General features: G+C 34.7%; 1 protein-coding gene across 1 annotated transcript; it reads left to right on the top strand.

The window, feature by feature from the left end:
- Positions 1-336: 336 nt before the first annotated feature.
- Positions 337-18,843, top strand: LOC113519880 (protein O-mannosyl-transferase 2). Its single transcript, XM_052900521.1, has 16 exons — positions 337-528; positions 924-1,004; positions 1,935-2,019; positions 2,940-3,044; positions 3,832-3,940; positions 4,599-4,687; positions 5,750-5,938; positions 6,178-6,284; positions 7,312-7,504; positions 8,182-8,382; positions 9,396-9,506; positions 9,814-9,943; positions 14,567-14,715; positions 15,501-15,657; positions 16,561-16,704; positions 17,199-18,843. The coding sequence occupies exons 1-16, from the start codon at positions 482-484 to the stop codon at positions 17,414-17,416; spliced, it is 2,115 nt and encodes a 704-aa protein (XP_052756481.1). The 5' UTR covers positions 337-481; the 3' UTR covers positions 17,417-18,843.
- Positions 18,844-18,916: the final 73 nt, after the last annotated feature.

Here is an 18,916-nt window from a genome sequence, read left to right as displayed (position 1 = left end):
TGGACTAGGTATATAAAAAGAATTTATTTTGTGGTTACCCAGTCGGCAAAACACTCTAAAATCGGGGTGAATGCCACAAAAGTAGAAAAAAATTAACCGTCAAATGAGCTTCAAACATATATTTTATAATGTCCTGCTTTTATGACGCTCTGACATATATGTTATTATAATATTTCTTCTTTTTTACATAGCCAATCTTCATAATCTAATGAAAAAAAAAAACATTAATTTAACAAATCAGATTTTTTGATTTGATGAAACAGATTATTTGATATATTAATATCATATTGCCATGCTGCTCTGTATTGATAAATTTTAAAAAGTTTAAAAGTCAAACCTGTCAAAATCAAACCAACATTTTATTACCTTTGTCTTCATTTATTTATTTATACATAATTCACAGTTTCGCCTTTCTAAATATTTAAATATATTTAAAAACTAATTTACTATTAATTATTATACACAGAACTACAAATCTATCATGGTTGCAAAAAAACCTCGCTCTATATCGACGTCATCAAATAAAGTGTATGTTTCACTTTCGAAAAAGTTTGTAAAACTTTCGGAAACTAGTTTTCACTCATACATAAGTTTTTTTGTTGTATTATATGTACATTATTATTTTTTATCGTATTTTAAACATAAATAGTTTAATTAAGATTTGGCATTTATATTTAATTCTTAATTAAAATATATGTATTTAATAAAAGTAGTTTATTATTATTTAGAATTATTATTTGTAGAATAATTCTAAATAATAATAAACAGTATTGATAAAGTTACAAAAATTTTTTTGAACAAATTAAAAATATTGTCCACACTTCTATTATTAAATTAAATTTATATTATCATTAATAATATGTATAATTAACTATGTTAATTAAAGTTTGTGAATGTAGATGTGAAAAAATTTTTTGTTTTAGCTGGTGGATGGTTTTTGCTGTGGTATGTGGAGCAACATTCCTAACTCGATTTTATAAGGTTTTAGAACCAGATCATGTGTGGTAAGTAGATTTATTATTTATTATAGTCTATTAACTAGTTGACTTGATAAACATTGTTCTGCCTCCTAACGCTATCTGTTTAGTTAGTCTGTTGAAACAAAAACTATTCTATTTCACAAGTTGATAGAAACATGTTTAGTTGTTAATTAATTACAACAAGCTTATTGATGCTTGTTGTCTTTAACTGGGATATACCTACATACTTATCTCTTTATTAAAGATATAGGTATTATCTTTACATTTACATATAAATCATCAATAAGATCCAGTAAGCATTTCTGTCAATCTTTCATAAATAGCTATATGAAACTACCTTATCATTTGTAATTAAGGTTTAAATTATATAGATTTAACTAGATTTTGTTTTCTTTAATAGGTTTTTATACATATAAAAACAAAAAACAGATAATGGACAGATTTTTCACAAATAGTACGATGTTACCATACAGCTTTATGGTAAAACTTTTAGGATTTTTATGGTTACTTTGACACTAAACATTAGATAGTGCAGAATTATGCTACAATTATTTATTTATATGTGAATGATTTTTTTAATGGGTGAAAATGGAATGGTAGTCCTGCTTGCGCTATCAGTATACACTAGTGGGGTACCAGTGAGAGCTGATAGATGAGGATGAAAAGGCAGGTCAGTTAGCCTATCGTGACAATTTCAACAACAAGTTAATCATGATAATTTCCAGGGGGAACCATGTGGAGGGTATATTGTTAGCAATGAGGCTGTTAGATCCCTAATACTAGCAATCCCTTTTCTCCTAATATTTAACATTAGTAATATAGAAGCTGTGTGGTTCTGATAGGGTATATTGATAGCAATGGAAACTAACAATCTCATCCCCCCAATATATGTAAAAATTAGGTAGGTAAACTTGTAAATATTTATTTATATGTATTATTCTTATACTTTTTCAGTTGGGATGAGACACATTTTGGTAAAATGGCCAGCTGGTATATCAATAGAACATTTTTCTTTGATGTTCACCCTCCTCTTGGCAAGGTAAATACAGAAATAAAAAATAATGACACCACAGCTATACAAAATTATTAATAATATATATTGTTCACTACTGAATGTAAGCTACTCCTGATGTTTTGTATATATTTTAAAATAGTAATAATATAACTTTATTGAAGTTGGTGTTTGTCAATCAAAGTCAAAAGTTGTTTACTCATTTGTTTGCCTATATGAATAGGATATAGGATTATAGATTTATTTTCTACTTTACTTTTACTTTACAAGTTAAAACTTTTTTACAATATTAATATTTTTTTTAACTATTTTTTGTATTTGAGTGTATGATCCTCCATCGATAAAACCTCCATCATCATATTTCATTTATCTCAATTTATAGCAACATCCATCTAATTTTTTTTTTATTAGATGAAAATTAAATGGTAACCCCACCTGCGCTTATGGGATATGCTGGTGGGGCACCAGTGAATGGTGACCGATGAGGATGAAAAGAGGCCAGTTAGTTCATCCTGATGAATTAATCATGATAGTTTCCAAGGGGAACCGTGAGGAGGTCGACCTTGTTGGAATTCTTAGTCTCCATTACTAACAATCCCTTTCCCCTCACATCCATCTAATTTTCTCTTGCTAATTCTATAATTTCCATAATTTCATCAACCTTTTACTCTGTCTTAAAACACATCTTTTACCTGTTTATGTCATTATGTAACCACATTGTCTAAATAACGATTAGACTATATCCACACTAGTGCCGCTTTCGGTATAATCAATAGACACATTATTTTATACATAAATAATAATACAATAATATTTTACTAGACAGCGCAGTAATGTGTATTTGGCCTTAAACCATGAAAGCACCCAGAGGTTATGAATAAATTCACTTGAACATTTATTGATAACTGATATTGGGTTTTGTTTTAATAATATCATATGTTTTACAGATGCTCATAGCACTATCTGGAAAACTGACTGGTTATGACGGGACATTCCCTTTTGAGAAGCCAGGAGACAAGTATGACAGTGCTAGATATCAGGGAATGCGAATTGTATGGTTTGACTTTTTAAATTTAATAACTAATTTTTACCCACAACTTTGATCATGTGATTTTTTTTATGGATGATAATGGAATGGTAATCCCGCCTGCGCTAACGGTATACGCTGGCGGGGCACCTGTAAGGGATGATACATGAGAATGAAAAGGCAGGTCAGTTAGCCCATCATGATGAATACATCTGGAATTCAGCACGATGATTTCCAGAGGGGGCCACGGGGAGCTCGACTTGTTAGGGTATTTTGTTAGAAATATTCATGTGATTGAGGCATATTGATCAATTGGGATAAAGTATAGCCTATTTCCTTCTCCATTTTAAATTGTATGCTGAATTCTTTAAATATTGGTCTACCCATTAAAATGTCAAAAGGTAACAAACAAACTCAATTTAATATATTAATTTCATATCAAACAAATTTAATACGCAATACTGATTGTAAAAAATTAATCATTCGCATAAAGTGACATTTTAAGGTCCAGATACTGGAGTCGATTCTAAGGTGTAATTTCCTTTATATATTTACCTTTTAATTTAATAATTTTATGCAGCAGTTTCGCGAATTTACTATATTTTAAACCACTAATATTAAAAACTCAGTTTATATTGGTTCTTAAAATAAAAATTTCACTGTGGTCTCAAATTGAAATATTAATTTTAGAATTATGTTTCAAGAAATGATACCTCAGACTCGACCCCATTATTTTGTTATTTATATAAAATAATTAAAAATATAATTCACTATCTGTATTTTGATTATGAATGCATTAAATTTTATTTCAGTTTTGCACCACATTGGGAGCTCTGATTATACCTCTGACATTTCTGACTATTTGGGAAATGACCAAATCCCTAGATTCTACATTTATAGGAACCATTTTGTTGCTATGTGGTAAGTAATAAGAATATAGTTATAATCATTCACTACACCCTCTAATAGAAGCAAAGGCCACATGATCGGGTTTAGCCGACATGAAAAAAATTGGGTGTCTATTGACATTTCAGACTAACTCTTCGATAATCGAAAGCACCGATAATAAACCAAAATAATCCTGTTTGTTTGTTTCGCTTTAACTTAAGGTATGCTTGGGCAAATATGGGCATATCAAGTGTTACATTCATCGCAAAGATAAGATTCGACAAATGCCTCTGACTATTAGCAAACAAGCTGACAGCCCTCGATGGAAAGTGGTTACCGGCACCTATAGATATGAGCAGAATTATGGCCATAACAGAGTACTGTTTCGCCCATGATACCCCCCATGCGTTGCCGTTCCTGGGAAGTAAGATGTTATACCTCTGTACCCTGTAAATTTGCTGCCATATCTCATCCTTCAAACCGAAACAGCCATGCAAACACAACTGCTTTACGGTAGAAATACAAATGGGAAAGAGGTACCCAAGTTAATGACTTTTGTACAAAGTCTCCCTGTGTTATATTCTTACTTAGCACATGGGATATATATCAATTCAGGAGAATAATACCGTAGGATACAGTAAGTTATTAATAGGTTCAAATTTACTGAATTTTGTTTTATATTTTTTTTTAGATGTGGGCTTTCTAACTCTCAACAGATATATCTTACTGGATCCAATACTGCTATTTTTCATGAGTTGCTCCATTTATGGAGCTTTCAAGGTAAGTGATCACTCAATTGAATAAATCAGTTTATTTGTACCTAATGTTATATTTCAAATTTTGTGACAAGTGGTTCAGTTGTTCAGTCGCCATCAAGAAGAAAGAAATAAAGCTATTTTTACATAATTGTCTAATTGATAGTGGGTAACAGTGGCAGACAACGGAAGGAGAGGGGCGGACTCTGGTCCTGGAGGGTCTCTGCTAAACACCTGCATTTTGCTCATTCATATTCTATTATGTATGTTTGTTTATGTATAATTTAAATTTCACTTGCAAAATTTTAAACTAAATCATACAAAAGTGATTTGTATAATATGCTTGTAACATTACATCAACTTCTTAAACTGGAGGCCTCATTCAGCTTTGCTCCCCTGGCTTCTGACGTACCTACGTAGTCCGCCACTGATATCATGAAATTGTCTTTTATTCAAAACTTTTTAGAACAAAATATCCATAATTTTTACCTAGTTAGGGCAATTGACATCGATTCGACTGTTCGCCCTCTGCTACGTTGGATTCAAATGTGTTGAAAAATATTAAATAAGTGTAACATTTTTAATGGTAGATTTATATGCATTGTGGCAGTTGGCAGTCTATGGGGGAGACCTATGCCCAGTGATCATAGTGACCTATCATCAAATGATGATGATGATATATGCAATGTTCAACGTTTTACTTTGCTATCAGAGTACATTTTAAATTATTTATTTCTTAAACTTTAATATACGTTGAAAGTGTAATTGACGAACTAAACACCATATGGCGTTATCTACCAGTCAACCATAAACAAGAATAAAAACCAATATTAAAACAAAAAATAGTCTTTTTTTACAACACAGGGGGCAAACGAGCATGCGGCTCACCTGATGGTAAGTGACTACCGCCGCCCATGATCACCCACAACACCAGCGGCATTGCAGGTGTGCTGCCGGCCAAATTGTCATCAACGGTCATCATAAATTGTGATTTTTTTTTAATATGGTAGATAATTGTGACATCGCAACTTCGGTAAGCAAAATTAGTGAACTTTCTTAAGGAATTTCCCACTTTTCTTATCCTCAGGTGCGGTCTCTCACTGACGAGGGATATGGCCCGTTCTCCACTCGCATGCTCGCTTGGCAGATATTTCTTGGGGCATCGCTCGCGTGCACGATATCGGTCAAGTTTGTTGGTCTTTTCGTGGTGCTATTTGTCGGATTAAGGACTGTGGCCGATCTGTGGAATGTGCTTGGTGACTTGCAGAAGCCTGTTGTTAGTTTTTATTTTTAAATTATTTTTAATAAGCGAAGATTTAATTTACTCTGTAATTTTTGTATATAATGTGTTTTATTTTTAATAAAAAATACTCTAATATTTAATTAAAGTTTGCACATTTAATAAAAAAGATACTTAAACAATATAACTACACATAATTTGTCTGTCTTTTACATAATCGCTGAATTCTTTTCTGAAGGGTTTTCTTAATAAATCTTAAGTTTTTTTTTTTTCAGAGTTTGACAATAAAACATTTGATAGGCAGAAGTGTAACATTAATATTTATTCCTGCCTTGCTGTATGTTTTCTTTTTCTGGATTCATTTGACTGTTCTCAGTAAAAGGTAATTATAGAATGTTTCTAATATAATATAATAATAAAATTGTAACAAGACGATGTCTGTATATGGGAGAAATTGATATGTAGGGTCTTAATAAGACTAATAAATGCTAGCACAATATATTTTAAAAATTTAGTCTGTCTGTCAGTATGTTTGTTCTGGCAATACCCAAAAACTACTGCACCATACAGGATGCGATTTTCATTTTTTTTTCGTCTACAGAATACTAATATTTACTAGCTTTTTTCTGGCCACTTTGTCCGTGTGACAAGAATTATGTTGATTTATCGAAATAAAAAAAAATGTGTTTGTTTGTGTATATACCAAATTTCATAGTAATTAGTTAAGCTGATAAGGCGTCAAAAATTAACAATAGTCGAGTTTCTCTTCCATTTTTCTCAGCTGAATTTTTTTAATAAATCCCATAATACCCACAATTCTATCATTTACGGGAACTGCAACCAAAAATCTCCGCAACCATTTGGACATCTTACAAATTCCCTCTTATCGGAATGAGACAATTTTTTTTTTATAGGTGATAATGAAATAGTGACGCCACCCGCGCTATCGGTATACACTGGCAGGGCACCAGTGACGGATGATAGATGAGGATGAAACAAGTAAGTTAGCCCATCGTGACGAATTCAACGTGAATTGTTCACGATGGTTTTCAGGGGAACCATGCAATGCATAGCAATGGGGTTGTAAAACTTCATTGCTAACAATCCCTTCCCCCCGGAATGAGGCTATCAGGTCCTGATACTTATAATCTGTGTAGGTTCCAGCATAGAATAGGTCACACCTTCCTTTCCCATGGGTGTCGTAAGATGCGACTAATTGAGCTTATCATGAAGGGAAGGACAGCAGTGTTACTCTTAAAAGATCACCAAAAGCCAAACTACGGTTGCCTACCCGCCTGCCAAGCGTGGCAACTACTGGCAAAACCTTCTTAATGGAGGAGGCTATGTTCAGCAATGGACAGTTAACGACTGATACAACAAGTAATAATCCCCTCCTCCATTTGTCACAGCGGCAACGGTGACGGATTCTACTCTTCAGGCTTCCAAGCCCGTCTAGAAGGGAACAGCTTGCACAATGCCAGCGCACCGAAGCTGGTAGCGTATGGGGCACAGATCACCCTCAAGAATCACCGCACCGGTGGCGGCTACCTCCATTCCCATCACCACTTATACCCGGCTGGAGTGGGAGCGAGACAGCAGCAGGTGGCTTTTCTTATTTTTTAAATTTATGTCTATTTTCACACGATATCTATATATTTGTATAATGGGAATTTTATGAAGATACTATATTTGTCGTTTCCGATCATTATTTCGATTTCATCTGGAAGTCTTTTTAGGGGGCGTACGATGCATTACGTTGCAGTGTCTTATTTGGCACTACGGACTGCAGCTGCTAGAACCCGTGATTACCGTGAAACACACACACATATATATTATGTATGAATAAAAATATTCAGTTAACATTTTTTAATGATTTTTTATACCTTCTATATTATTAAATATAAAGTGTTTGTATTATTTATACGCGCGACCGGTTTTGAAATCCAATTTTAAATGTAGTACCAACTACGTTTCGACATGGAGACCTTCATGAACCTGACTATTTTAAAAGTCAATCCAAATCGTCTAATATTGATAATCATTCAAGGATGGTATGTGACCATAGATTACTGTCAAGTTTGTGTGTTTCTGTAAAAAAATATATATATTTTCAAGTGGCTTTTATTATTATTCTCTTTGTATGTTTCGTGAAATCATCACTAATTGAGAATCAATTATAGTAATTATTTCCAAAAGAATTATTATTATCAATTATATATTCTCAATTTGTAATTGTTCGCATATTTATCATTTTGTTTGTTTCGTTTCATATCACACAGATAACAACATACACCCACAAAGACGAGAACAACCGGTGGATAATCAAACCGTTCGATCGCGAATCAGTGGAGGGCGTGGTGGTGGTCCGCAGCGGGGAACTGGTGCGGCTCACGCACGCCACCACCGGCCGCAACTTGCATTCGCACCGGGAGCGCGCTCCCATCACCGCCAAGTACATGCAGGTCACCGGTTATGGGGAGGTCAGTGTGTGCTTAGACAAGTCGACGACTGTATAGTGTGGTGAAATTGTCTAATTAATAAATATTCATTAATTACTATACCATATCAGCCGTTGTCCACTGCTAAACATAGGTCTCCCCCTGTTGGGGGGATTTTGTCACTAGTTGCCACACATGTCAGGCAGGTTGGTAACCGCGGTTAGGCTTTGATGTTTTAAGATGGATGTTTTACCAGTGGGAGACTTTGTACAAAAGTCGATTGCTTGGGTACTTCTGTCCCATTCGTGTTTCTACCGTGAAGCAATTGTGTTTGCATGGCTGTGTTTCGGTTTGAAGTGTGGGATATGGCGTGAATTTACAGGGTACAGAGGAATAACACCTGAGTCCTCAGGAATGGCAACGCATGGGGGGTATCATGGGCGAAACAGTATACTCTGTTATATCCATGGTACTACTCATGTCTATAGGCGACGGTTACCACTTTCCATCACGTGGGCTGTCAGCTTGTTTGCCATTGTAAGTTATGTAAAAAAAAAGATGGACGCTGCTGCCCATCTCTCGATTATTAAATTTCCTTTGTCACTTTTTACAACACCCAAGGGAAAGGAAGGGGTAGCCCGTGTTATGTCGGGACCATTAAGGAGCTCAGTGGCCCAATCCACGACGGTAGTTTCGTTCGTTACACAAATACAAATAACTTTATTTTACTCTGTCCATTTACTTCGTTGTCGCAAATTTTGAATTGTTGGAACAAGCCATGATTTTTTATGGGATAAAAGTGTAATGCTCATCCCCCTCCCCCCTGCCCCGCAAACATTATACTCTTATAATAGGTAAGGATAAAGTCAAATTATTTAGCCCATCATGACGAATTAAAAAATTAGCGACTTTGGTTTTCAAGGGGGACTTTTTGGAGGTCTACCTGACAATGTATATTGTTAAGAATGGAGTTGCTAGGCCTAATTACTAACAATACCTACCCCCTCTCCCCGAAGCTCTGTTGCACCATTTGTGACACCTTGTAAAACTTCCAGGACGGCATTGGAGACGCGAATGATGTATGGAAGATTGTAGTATCCGGCGGCAAGGATGGCGAAGAAGTGCAAACAGTAAGAAGCCGGTTGATGCTAATACACTATTTACAGGTTAGTCGACAGTATCGACGGCACTACGATAAACAACTAAAGTGTCCCAAAGTCCTAAATAAAAGTGTTGTTCTGTTTTTTTTCTCTTCATCATCATCATCATCATCATCATCATATTAGCCGTTAACTGTCTGCTGTTGAACATAGGTCTCTCTCTTAAGAGGGTTTTGCTAGTAGTTACCACTCTTGGCAAATGGGTTGTCAACCGCAGTTATTCTTTCGGTGTTGTGTTCGTAAGCGGTAGTTATTATCATCAGGCAAGTCGCATGCTCGTTTGTCCTCTGTATTATGTAAATTTTTTTTTCAGGCTTGTGTCTTGACAACCACTGGAAAACAGTTGCCCAAATGGGGCTACGAACAGCAAGAAGTGGCCTGCAATCCGAACTTGAGGGACAAGAATGCACTTTGGAATGTCGAGGATAATGTATTTGATGATTGTTAGTATCTCTATTATTCGTATCAACTGACTTTGTTCACATTATATTATTATTTTATTATTATTATAATTACATTTTTATTTAATTATATTTTATAATTAATATTTTATAATGAATTATTCGTTTATCAATAGTTTTAATTAATTTTTTTATGTTGCTTTTTTCTTTTATTTTATTATTTATTTGGCACATATAACAGAAGTTTACAAATACAATCTTAAAGAATATAGCATGATCCATTAATAAATACGACTGTAATAATGCAATTCGGTTGCAACAAAGAAAGAAACATAACTTTATGTTTAAATTTCAACAATAGTTTGTGATAAAAATTAAAACATAAAAAAAGCAAGTTAAATAAAAAAACAAAATAAAAGTTAAATGAATTTAATGTTAATTAAAATTTTTATTATAGTGCCTGTTATGTATAAAAATAATGGGTAATTTGATTAAGTCAATTAATGTGGGTACCTGTATAATAGTTATGACAATTAAAATAGTTTTGCTTCCAATCTCAACCAAGTTGTATCTTTTAATGGCGACTGATGAAAATAAATGTAATTATGCGAAAATGACGTCAAATCTTACGAATATAGTGCTTCCGGGACATTTTAATCCAAAAACAGATAAATGGAGGGATTATAAAGAGCAGTTATTATGTGCGCTCGATGCCGCGGGTTATGGTGAACAGAACATCGATAAAGCGCGTTCATTGTTTTTATCTCAGTGTGGAAAAGACACTTATGGCTTAATTGTATCTCTATTAGTACCAAATCGACCAACTGAAGTGGAATTTTCCCATATACTACATGTTTTAGACAAATTTTATGAACCGGAAATTAATGAAATTTTACAAACGGAAAAATTTCATAAACGTCATCAATTACAAAATGAAAGCGTGCAGGACTTTGTAGCAACTATAAGTTTATTGGCTGTTAAGTGCAACTTTTCGGACTTGCAACGTCAGTTGAGAGACAGACTGGTGTTAGGGGTTTGTGATATACGCTTGAAAAGAGAATTATTGAAAACAGAAAAGCTAACTTATGAAAGTGCTTTACAAATGTGTCTCAATTATCAAGCTACATGTTTGGATTTATACCCTGATAACATCCTGCAGAAGCAAACTCCGTTCCATGTTACGGAACCTATGGAAATTGGTAGGATAAAGTCAAATGACTGTCGACATTGTGCAAGACTACATAAAACTGGTGAGCGCTGCCCGTTTGTGAAAGCAAGATGTTACTTTTGTAAACGTTATGGGCATATTGCATCTGCTTGTGAGAGGAGATTGGCGAAAGTGCATCAGACTACAGAATGTGGGGAGGGAAGCTGTAAGTCCTTGCCCGAAGAGATGTTGGGGGTGTATAATTGTACAGAAAAGTACCTTCCAGCAATTAGAGCTGATGTGATAATAGATGGTGTGAGCCTTTCCATGGAAATTGATTCTGGAGCTTCGAGAACAATTATTTCAGAGGAAACTTATTACAAATTATGGGTAACACCACCCCCACTGAATCCTACCAACATAAAATTAGTGACATGGACACGTGAACCACTGAAAGTGCTGGGACTGGCTAATGTACGGGCTAGTTTAGGTAACAAGGAGGCACAATGTGAGCTGTTGGTGATAACAGGCAAGGGACCAAGTTTATTAGGAAGAAATTGGTTCAACCCTCTGGATATACATGTTTCTGGATTGTGCTGGTCTAATGAAGAGTTAGCATCCTTCATAGACAAATTTCCTGATTTATTTAAGAATGATTTAGGAGAATATATTGGTCCAGAAGTTTCATTACATGTACGACCTGAGATGGCACCGAAGTATTTTAAAGCTCGACCAGTACCATTTCCACTTAAACAACAAGTGGAAGCTTCTTTGAAACAGATGATTAATGATGGCGTTTTGACACCAGTTAAGTATTCAAAATGGGCCACACCAATTAGAGTTGTTAAGAAAGATGATGGCACACTCCGTATCTGCGGAGATTATCGTGCCACTGTTAATGCTGCTATAAATACAGATACATACCCACTGCCCACATCAGCTGAAGCTTTTGCAAAGTTAAGTGGAGGACGTGTGTTTAGTAAATTGGATCTTAAGCAAGCTTATACACAGGTGAAGGTGGATAAGGAGACAGCTGAACTGTTAACGCTTAACACTCCTATGGGACTCATGAGGATGAATCGTTTGGCCTTTGGTGTGAGTGCGGCACCAGCAATTTTCCAGCGATTAATGTCAGCAGCCCTTGTAGACATGGAAGGAGTAGCATGCTTGCTCGATGACATTGCTGTATGTGGGAGAAACATTGAAGAACATAATGAAAGGTTATGCAAAGTTTTAAGCAAATTGAATTCAATGGGATTTCGTCTTAATGTAAAGAAATGTGTATTTGCATCAAACAGCATTACCTTTCTGGGACATATGATTGATGGTGAAGGACTACATCCATCTCCAGTAAAGGTCAAGGAGATTAAAGAGAAACCAGCACCTCAGAGTAAGGTGGCGTTACGGGCATTTTTGGGTCTTTATAATTTTTATGAAAAATTCTTGCCTGACAAAGCGACGATTCTTGAACCATTGTATAGGTTATTAGATGCAAAACGACCCTGGATATGGGGTGAAGCCGAACAAGTGGCCTTCAACAAAGCTAAGAATCTTTTATCATCAGATTTGACATTAGTTGGATATGAATTAAACAGAACACTGCTATTAATTTGTGACTCCTCTGATTATGGTCTAGGAGCTATGATTGTCCATGTGATGGATGATGGATCAGAACGACCGATTATGATGGCTTCACGAACTCTTCAGCCACATGAGCGGCGTTATGGACAAATTGACAAGGAAGCCCTGGCAATTATATTTGGTATCACAAAATTTCATGAATATTTGGCAGGACGTAAATTTGATATTATTACGGACCATAAGCCGCTTGTTGGTCTGTTTAACCCTTTAAAACCTATACCTGACCAAATATCACCAAGAATGTTACGGTGGTCGCTGAAGCTTGGTTGTTATAATTATAATATTAAATATAGGCCAGGGAAACTTATTGGAAATGCAGACGCCCTTAGTCGATGGACAGTGCCTAATACGTCTGCAGGGGAAGAGGAACGTCTAAGAGAAGTACTTTTACTTGATGAGCAGCCAGAGGGGTGGGACCTTGATGTAACACGGATTGCAGTAGAAACTAAGAAAGATCCAATTCTACAGAAAGTTATGTTTCATATACTACATGGCTGGCCCCGTTCTAGTCCAAATATGGAAGTGGAACCATTTTGGTCTCGCAGAGAGGCTCTTTCTCATAGTAAAGGATGTTTACTATGGAGCAACAGAGTTATTATACCCAAAGCACTGCAGAGTAAAGTTTTGGAATTATTACATGCTCCCCATGCTGGCGTTGTTCAGACTAAGGCTTATGCTAGAGGATATGTTTGGTGGCGTGATATGGATCTACACATTGAGAGAATTGTGGCAGACTGTGTGCATTGTCAACAAGTGAGAAATAATCCACCAAAAGATCCACAGGCTTGGATACCGTCGGAGAAACCTTGGGGTCGGGTGCATGTAGATTTTGCAGGACCCTTCCAAGGTAAAACATTTTTTGTACTGGTGGATAGTTATAGCAAGTGGTTTGAAGCCGAGATTATTCCATCAATGAGCAGTGAGACAATTATTAATGTATTAAGGAAGATTTTCGCTGCACAAGGATTGCCTGATATATTGGTATCTGATAATGGCAGGGCTTTTAGTTCTGAAGAGTTTAACTCTTTTCTGAAAAAGAATGGTATAAAGCACAAGTATTCACCCCCGTATCATCCTGCGACTAATGGGCATATTGAACGTGCTATACAAACATTTAAAAATAAACTTAAGAAATTTTCATATGCCAATTGTAACATATCTTGGCCTGAAAAGCTATCGAAAGTATTGTATCATTTACGCACAGTACCGAATAGCACTAATAAAACACCAGCGGAAATTCTAAATGGCCGTCGATATAGAACTGCTGTTTCCAATTTACACCCTAATTGTGTACCAGATGATGCCCAGAAGCAACTTGAAGCTGTAGCCCAACAGTCTCGAAACAGAACGTTTAATATAAATCAAGCAGTGTTAATTCGGGTTTATGAGCCAGGACGGAAATGGCTCAGGGCTACCATTGTGGAGGTTGAAGGTCCAACCACATATAGGGTGAGAACAGAGGATGGGGAGATACATAGGCGCCATGTAGATCAGATTTTATCACGTGGTAGCAAAGAGCATACTATGCGCCAACGTAGACCATCCTGGGATCAACCAGATGATATTGTACCTGAGGCTTCGCCTGAGATTGAAATACCAGACCCTGATTCCTGGCCAGATATAATTGGTATACCTAGGGAATCTGTGTAGCGTTCATGTGTTGTGATTAATATAAAGAGTATCTTAGTCTTATGTGCTGATTTCTGTATTTGTAACTATTATAGATATTAATTGTACTTCAAGATTATAGGGGTGAGATATGTTATGTATAAAAATAATGGGTAATTTGATTAAGTCAATTAATGTGGGTACCTGTATAATAGTTATGACAATTAAAATAGTTTTGCTTCCAATCTCAACCAAGTTGTATCTTTTAGTGCCGAAAGTGAGTTTTGAAGCATACGCATCGGGCTTCGTGGAACGGTTCCTGGAGTCGCACGCAGTTATGTTTCAAGGAAACGCCGGTCTGAAGCCCAAGGAGGGAGAAGTCACCTCCCAACCGTGGCAGTGGCCCATCAATTATAGGGTATGCATTCCTATATTATTCTGTTATATTAATATTAAATTCATTAACGTTATTCATTTACATATAACATTGCGTAAAATTCATTAATATTTACAAAAAAAAAACCCATCTGGTCACATGTGTCAGAAAAGGATATTAGCCTAACATTACTTCTAGTTTGTACTGATTCTATTAATAGAATCTAACTGCCTTATTGCTAGCAATATACTCATCATAACAATCATGTTGTTCCCCTTAAAATCCTTGTGGGATTCGTCTCAATAGGCCAACTGATTTGCTTTCATTCTCACCTATCATCATTCACTGGTTTACTCATAAAAAAAATCTCCATCAGTTTTTAAACTGATTATAATGATATTTTTTATCAGAAGAGCAATAATAATAATCTTTATTAGTTTAAACACGATACAATCAAGTGTTAAATTGGTAAAAGAACATTCGTGTTTAGCTCACTGTGTGATACCATACATAGTTATGTTATGTACTTACCATCAGGTATGATAGTTTGCCGTCCCAGTAATATAAAAAAAAAATATTATTTTAAGATAATAATTGTTAATTAACATTTTTTTTTTATTTAAGAAATCCTTTATATGATAAAAACTATTTATATTCAACCAAGAACACATTCTCTTTTTAAATAAAGTCAAATCAGGCAATCAGAAATAATAATTAAAATACACTTTCATCATAGTCCTATAAAAATTTTATCAAAATATAAAATCAGGTTTTTTTTGTAAATAAAAACTTTAATAGTTTTAATTAAAAATAGTTTTTTTTTTCAGGGCCAGTTCTTCTCCGGCAGTGCTCATAGAATCTACCTACTTGGCAACCCTGTAGTGTGGTGGGGCAATCTACTGTTCCTTGTCATATTTTTCATAATATATGTCGTCAACTCGGTGAGGGAGAAGAGGGCAGAGGCATTCGGCACTCTGACACAAGGTATTTAAAAACCTACTAATATTATAAATGTGAAAGTGTTTGATAGATAGATAGATAGATAATCTTTATTACTACTAATAATATTATAAGAAAATCAACAAAAAAAAGAAAAAATACAATTCATTTTGCTGGTAATAGGAACTGCCTCAGCTGTATATATATATATATATATATATATATATATATATATATATATATATATATATATATATATATATAACTGCTAAAGTTAAAGAAGTTTAGGGGTCGCCTGAAAATCAGCGCTATACAGGTACATCTTGCTGGAGGTGTATATATATATATATATATATATATATATATATATATATATATATATATATATATATATATATATATATAACATACATACAAAATACATAAACATACACATATAAATACATACATAGCACACACAGGAAAATATGACAAATCTAGTCCAAAAATTACAAAGGAATGGAAAAGAGTAACTACAGTGAAAGAAAATGTGATTTGACTTGTCCTTTAAACGAAGCCAAGGATAGTTAGTTATAAGCGATATGTTGTAAAAAATAACGCTTCAGCCGACTTCAAAAGGTGTATTTTTTTATGTTTGTTACCTCATAACTCCATCAGTCACATACCGATTTGGTTTTTTGTATGTGAAAGGACATACTAATAGAAATTTGATCAAAATTGATTCAAATGTTTAGTTTGTAGTTTTTAAATCAAAATAACTGGTTTTGCCACAACAGAAGTCTGTTTTTTTTTTGTGTAACACAGTCTCAAATATTTATGATGCATAGAAATTCAAACAAGCTGATGGCCCGCCTGATGGAGAGTGATAACCACCATCTATAGATATGTACAACATCATACATAATTGAATGTACTGTAACGCTCATGGAAAATTGATGTTGTATGCAGATGGCAAGGAGCGAATGTTGCTGAATGCAGCGGGCTGGTGCTTTGTGGGCTGGGCACTCCACTACGTACCGTTCTGGGCGATGGGTCGCGTGCTGTACTTCCACCACTACTTCCCGGCCCTCGTCTTCAGCTCCATGATCACTGGTCAGTTACTGTATACGTATATCTCATGTGGTTATTTCTTTTTTTATCTATAAGTGGCCTTGATTCTTTGACGCATTTTTTAAAACTTATCTCTTAATCTAATATTTTAATTTGATAGTTTCCCAAAATTACTGTTTTATGGACCATCACAAACTAAATTTATAATAATTTTGATTAGTTTATAAAATGGGCGCTTCAGAATCGACATGTTTTTTTTATACAACTTAGAATGGCAAACAAGCTGACGGCCCACCTGATGGGAAGTGGTAACCGAAATTGTTGTCTCTTATCACTCAACTAGTAATCCTTACTAATATTATAAATATGAAAGTGAATTTAAGTTATTGTGAGTGATCGGTTAAGACGTTAAGGCGGTATAAGGTAACAAATAAATACACTTTCATATTTATTATATTATTAAATATTTTTATCTTACTACTTATAACAACAGTGTAATAAAAAAAAAATTAAAACAAAGATATCTTTCGTTACAGGTATCTTAACAGAATACCTACTGAGCAGCGTCAAGAGTTATCTTAGCCCAGAACTCGGCCGTACCATGTACCACTGCGTGGTGGGAGTGGTGATATCCACCACTGTATACAGTTTCTACCTGTTCTCACCTCTCGCGTACGGAATGAACGGGCCGCTAGCTCACGAGCCCAACTCGACAATGGCCGGTTTGAAATGGCTCGAATCTTGGGAGTTCTAAACTTTTATTTATTTATTAGCCATGACTGTGACTCCACTCGTTATATTTTTTTATTAAATTGACAAATAATTCCAACGTTGCCACTCTTTGGTAAACTTCAGTTTGAACACTTTTAAAATTATATTCAAGCTTTTTGCTTAACAAATATGTTCTATATTTAAAATTTAGGATTTTACCATTTTATTGAAGCATTTAAATTTTCATTGGATTGAGAAGAAGAAGAAGATACTTGAAAAAAAAAACTAATTGATTTAAAAATCAACTAGTGAACTTAAACTAGCAACTAGGAAAACTGTCAAGTAATCCCGATCTATTTGGCTGTTTTAGCAATATACTTATTATGTCTGTAGTAACTAAGTTATCTACCAATGTATTGTGTAATGAATGGTCCGACATACTCACTTTTGCATTTATATTATTTATAAGTATTAATTGCAATGATCTGTAATAATGTACGTTATGTACTTTAGGTTTAGATATTTTAACTGTACGGTTTTATTAAACCACACACTTAGTAAAGATAAATAAGGAAGTCATCAGTAAAAGATATATAATGTTTATATCAGATACTATTTTTTCACTACTGAACTTAGGCCTCCCTCTATTGGGAGGTGTTACCAGTAGTTGCTATGCTTGGCAGGTAGGTTGACAATCACAGTTAGGTTTTTGGTGAGGTTTTAAGAGAAACGCTGCTGCATGGGAAAGGAAGGGGTGGTCCATTTCATGCCAGGACCATATAGCAAGAAGATATAAAGTGTATTGGTTGTTATTTTTTTTTTTACAACACAGGGAGCAAACGAGCATGCGGCTCACCTAATGGTAAGTGACTACCGCCGCCCATGATCACCCACAACACCAACGGCATTGCAGGTATGCTGCCGGCCTTTTAAAAAGGAATTTGCTCTTTTCTTGAAGGTTATGTTGTCGTATAAGTTCAGAAATACTGCTGTTGGAATTTGATTCCAAAGAGTGTAAATTGATATGAATGATTTGATGATTACACGCGGTGTTATTGGTGGTCGAATCACCTGGTATAAATATGAATATAATTATAATGAAATAATTAGGTCTAATGCGATATACTGAAGACACGCGAGCGTAATGTACTTAAACTGTATAATGCCCATAATATGTAATTATCGATGACTCACGATTGTAAACAAAAACAGGGTAATCAAAGATATAGATCTATTGCCCTTTTGTAAATATAATACTCATAATATCGAATTCCAAGGTGAGCCTATTTATTATTATATAGGTGAGGTATTTTCAATGAATTTGTTATTGGTGTTTTCCATCACCAGTTAACCAAGACTATGTTTTGCCGTATTCGGTATTCCATCCATTTTTATCTTTTAAGTAGATTTTTTATATTATTATTTATTGAGCCTATTATAAGAAATAAATAAATATTTTTTTATTATTTTCTTGTGAAGTTTCAATGCATTATCCCATAACGTTGGTAGGGTTTGGTGGAACTGACCAAATTAATTAGTATAT

The sequence above is a fragment of the Galleria mellonella genome, unplaced genomic scaffold (genome assembly GCF_026898425.1).
Source record: "Galleria mellonella isolate WM207_F2 unplaced genomic scaffold, CSIRO_AGI_GalMel_v1 utg65, whole genome shotgun sequence".
In the NCBI taxonomy this organism is placed as follows: Eukaryota; Metazoa; Arthropoda; class Insecta; order Lepidoptera; family Pyralidae; genus Galleria; species Galleria mellonella.
The sequence above is the reverse complement of the archived record's forward strand: the minus strand, read 5'-3'. Positions and strand labels throughout refer to the sequence as shown.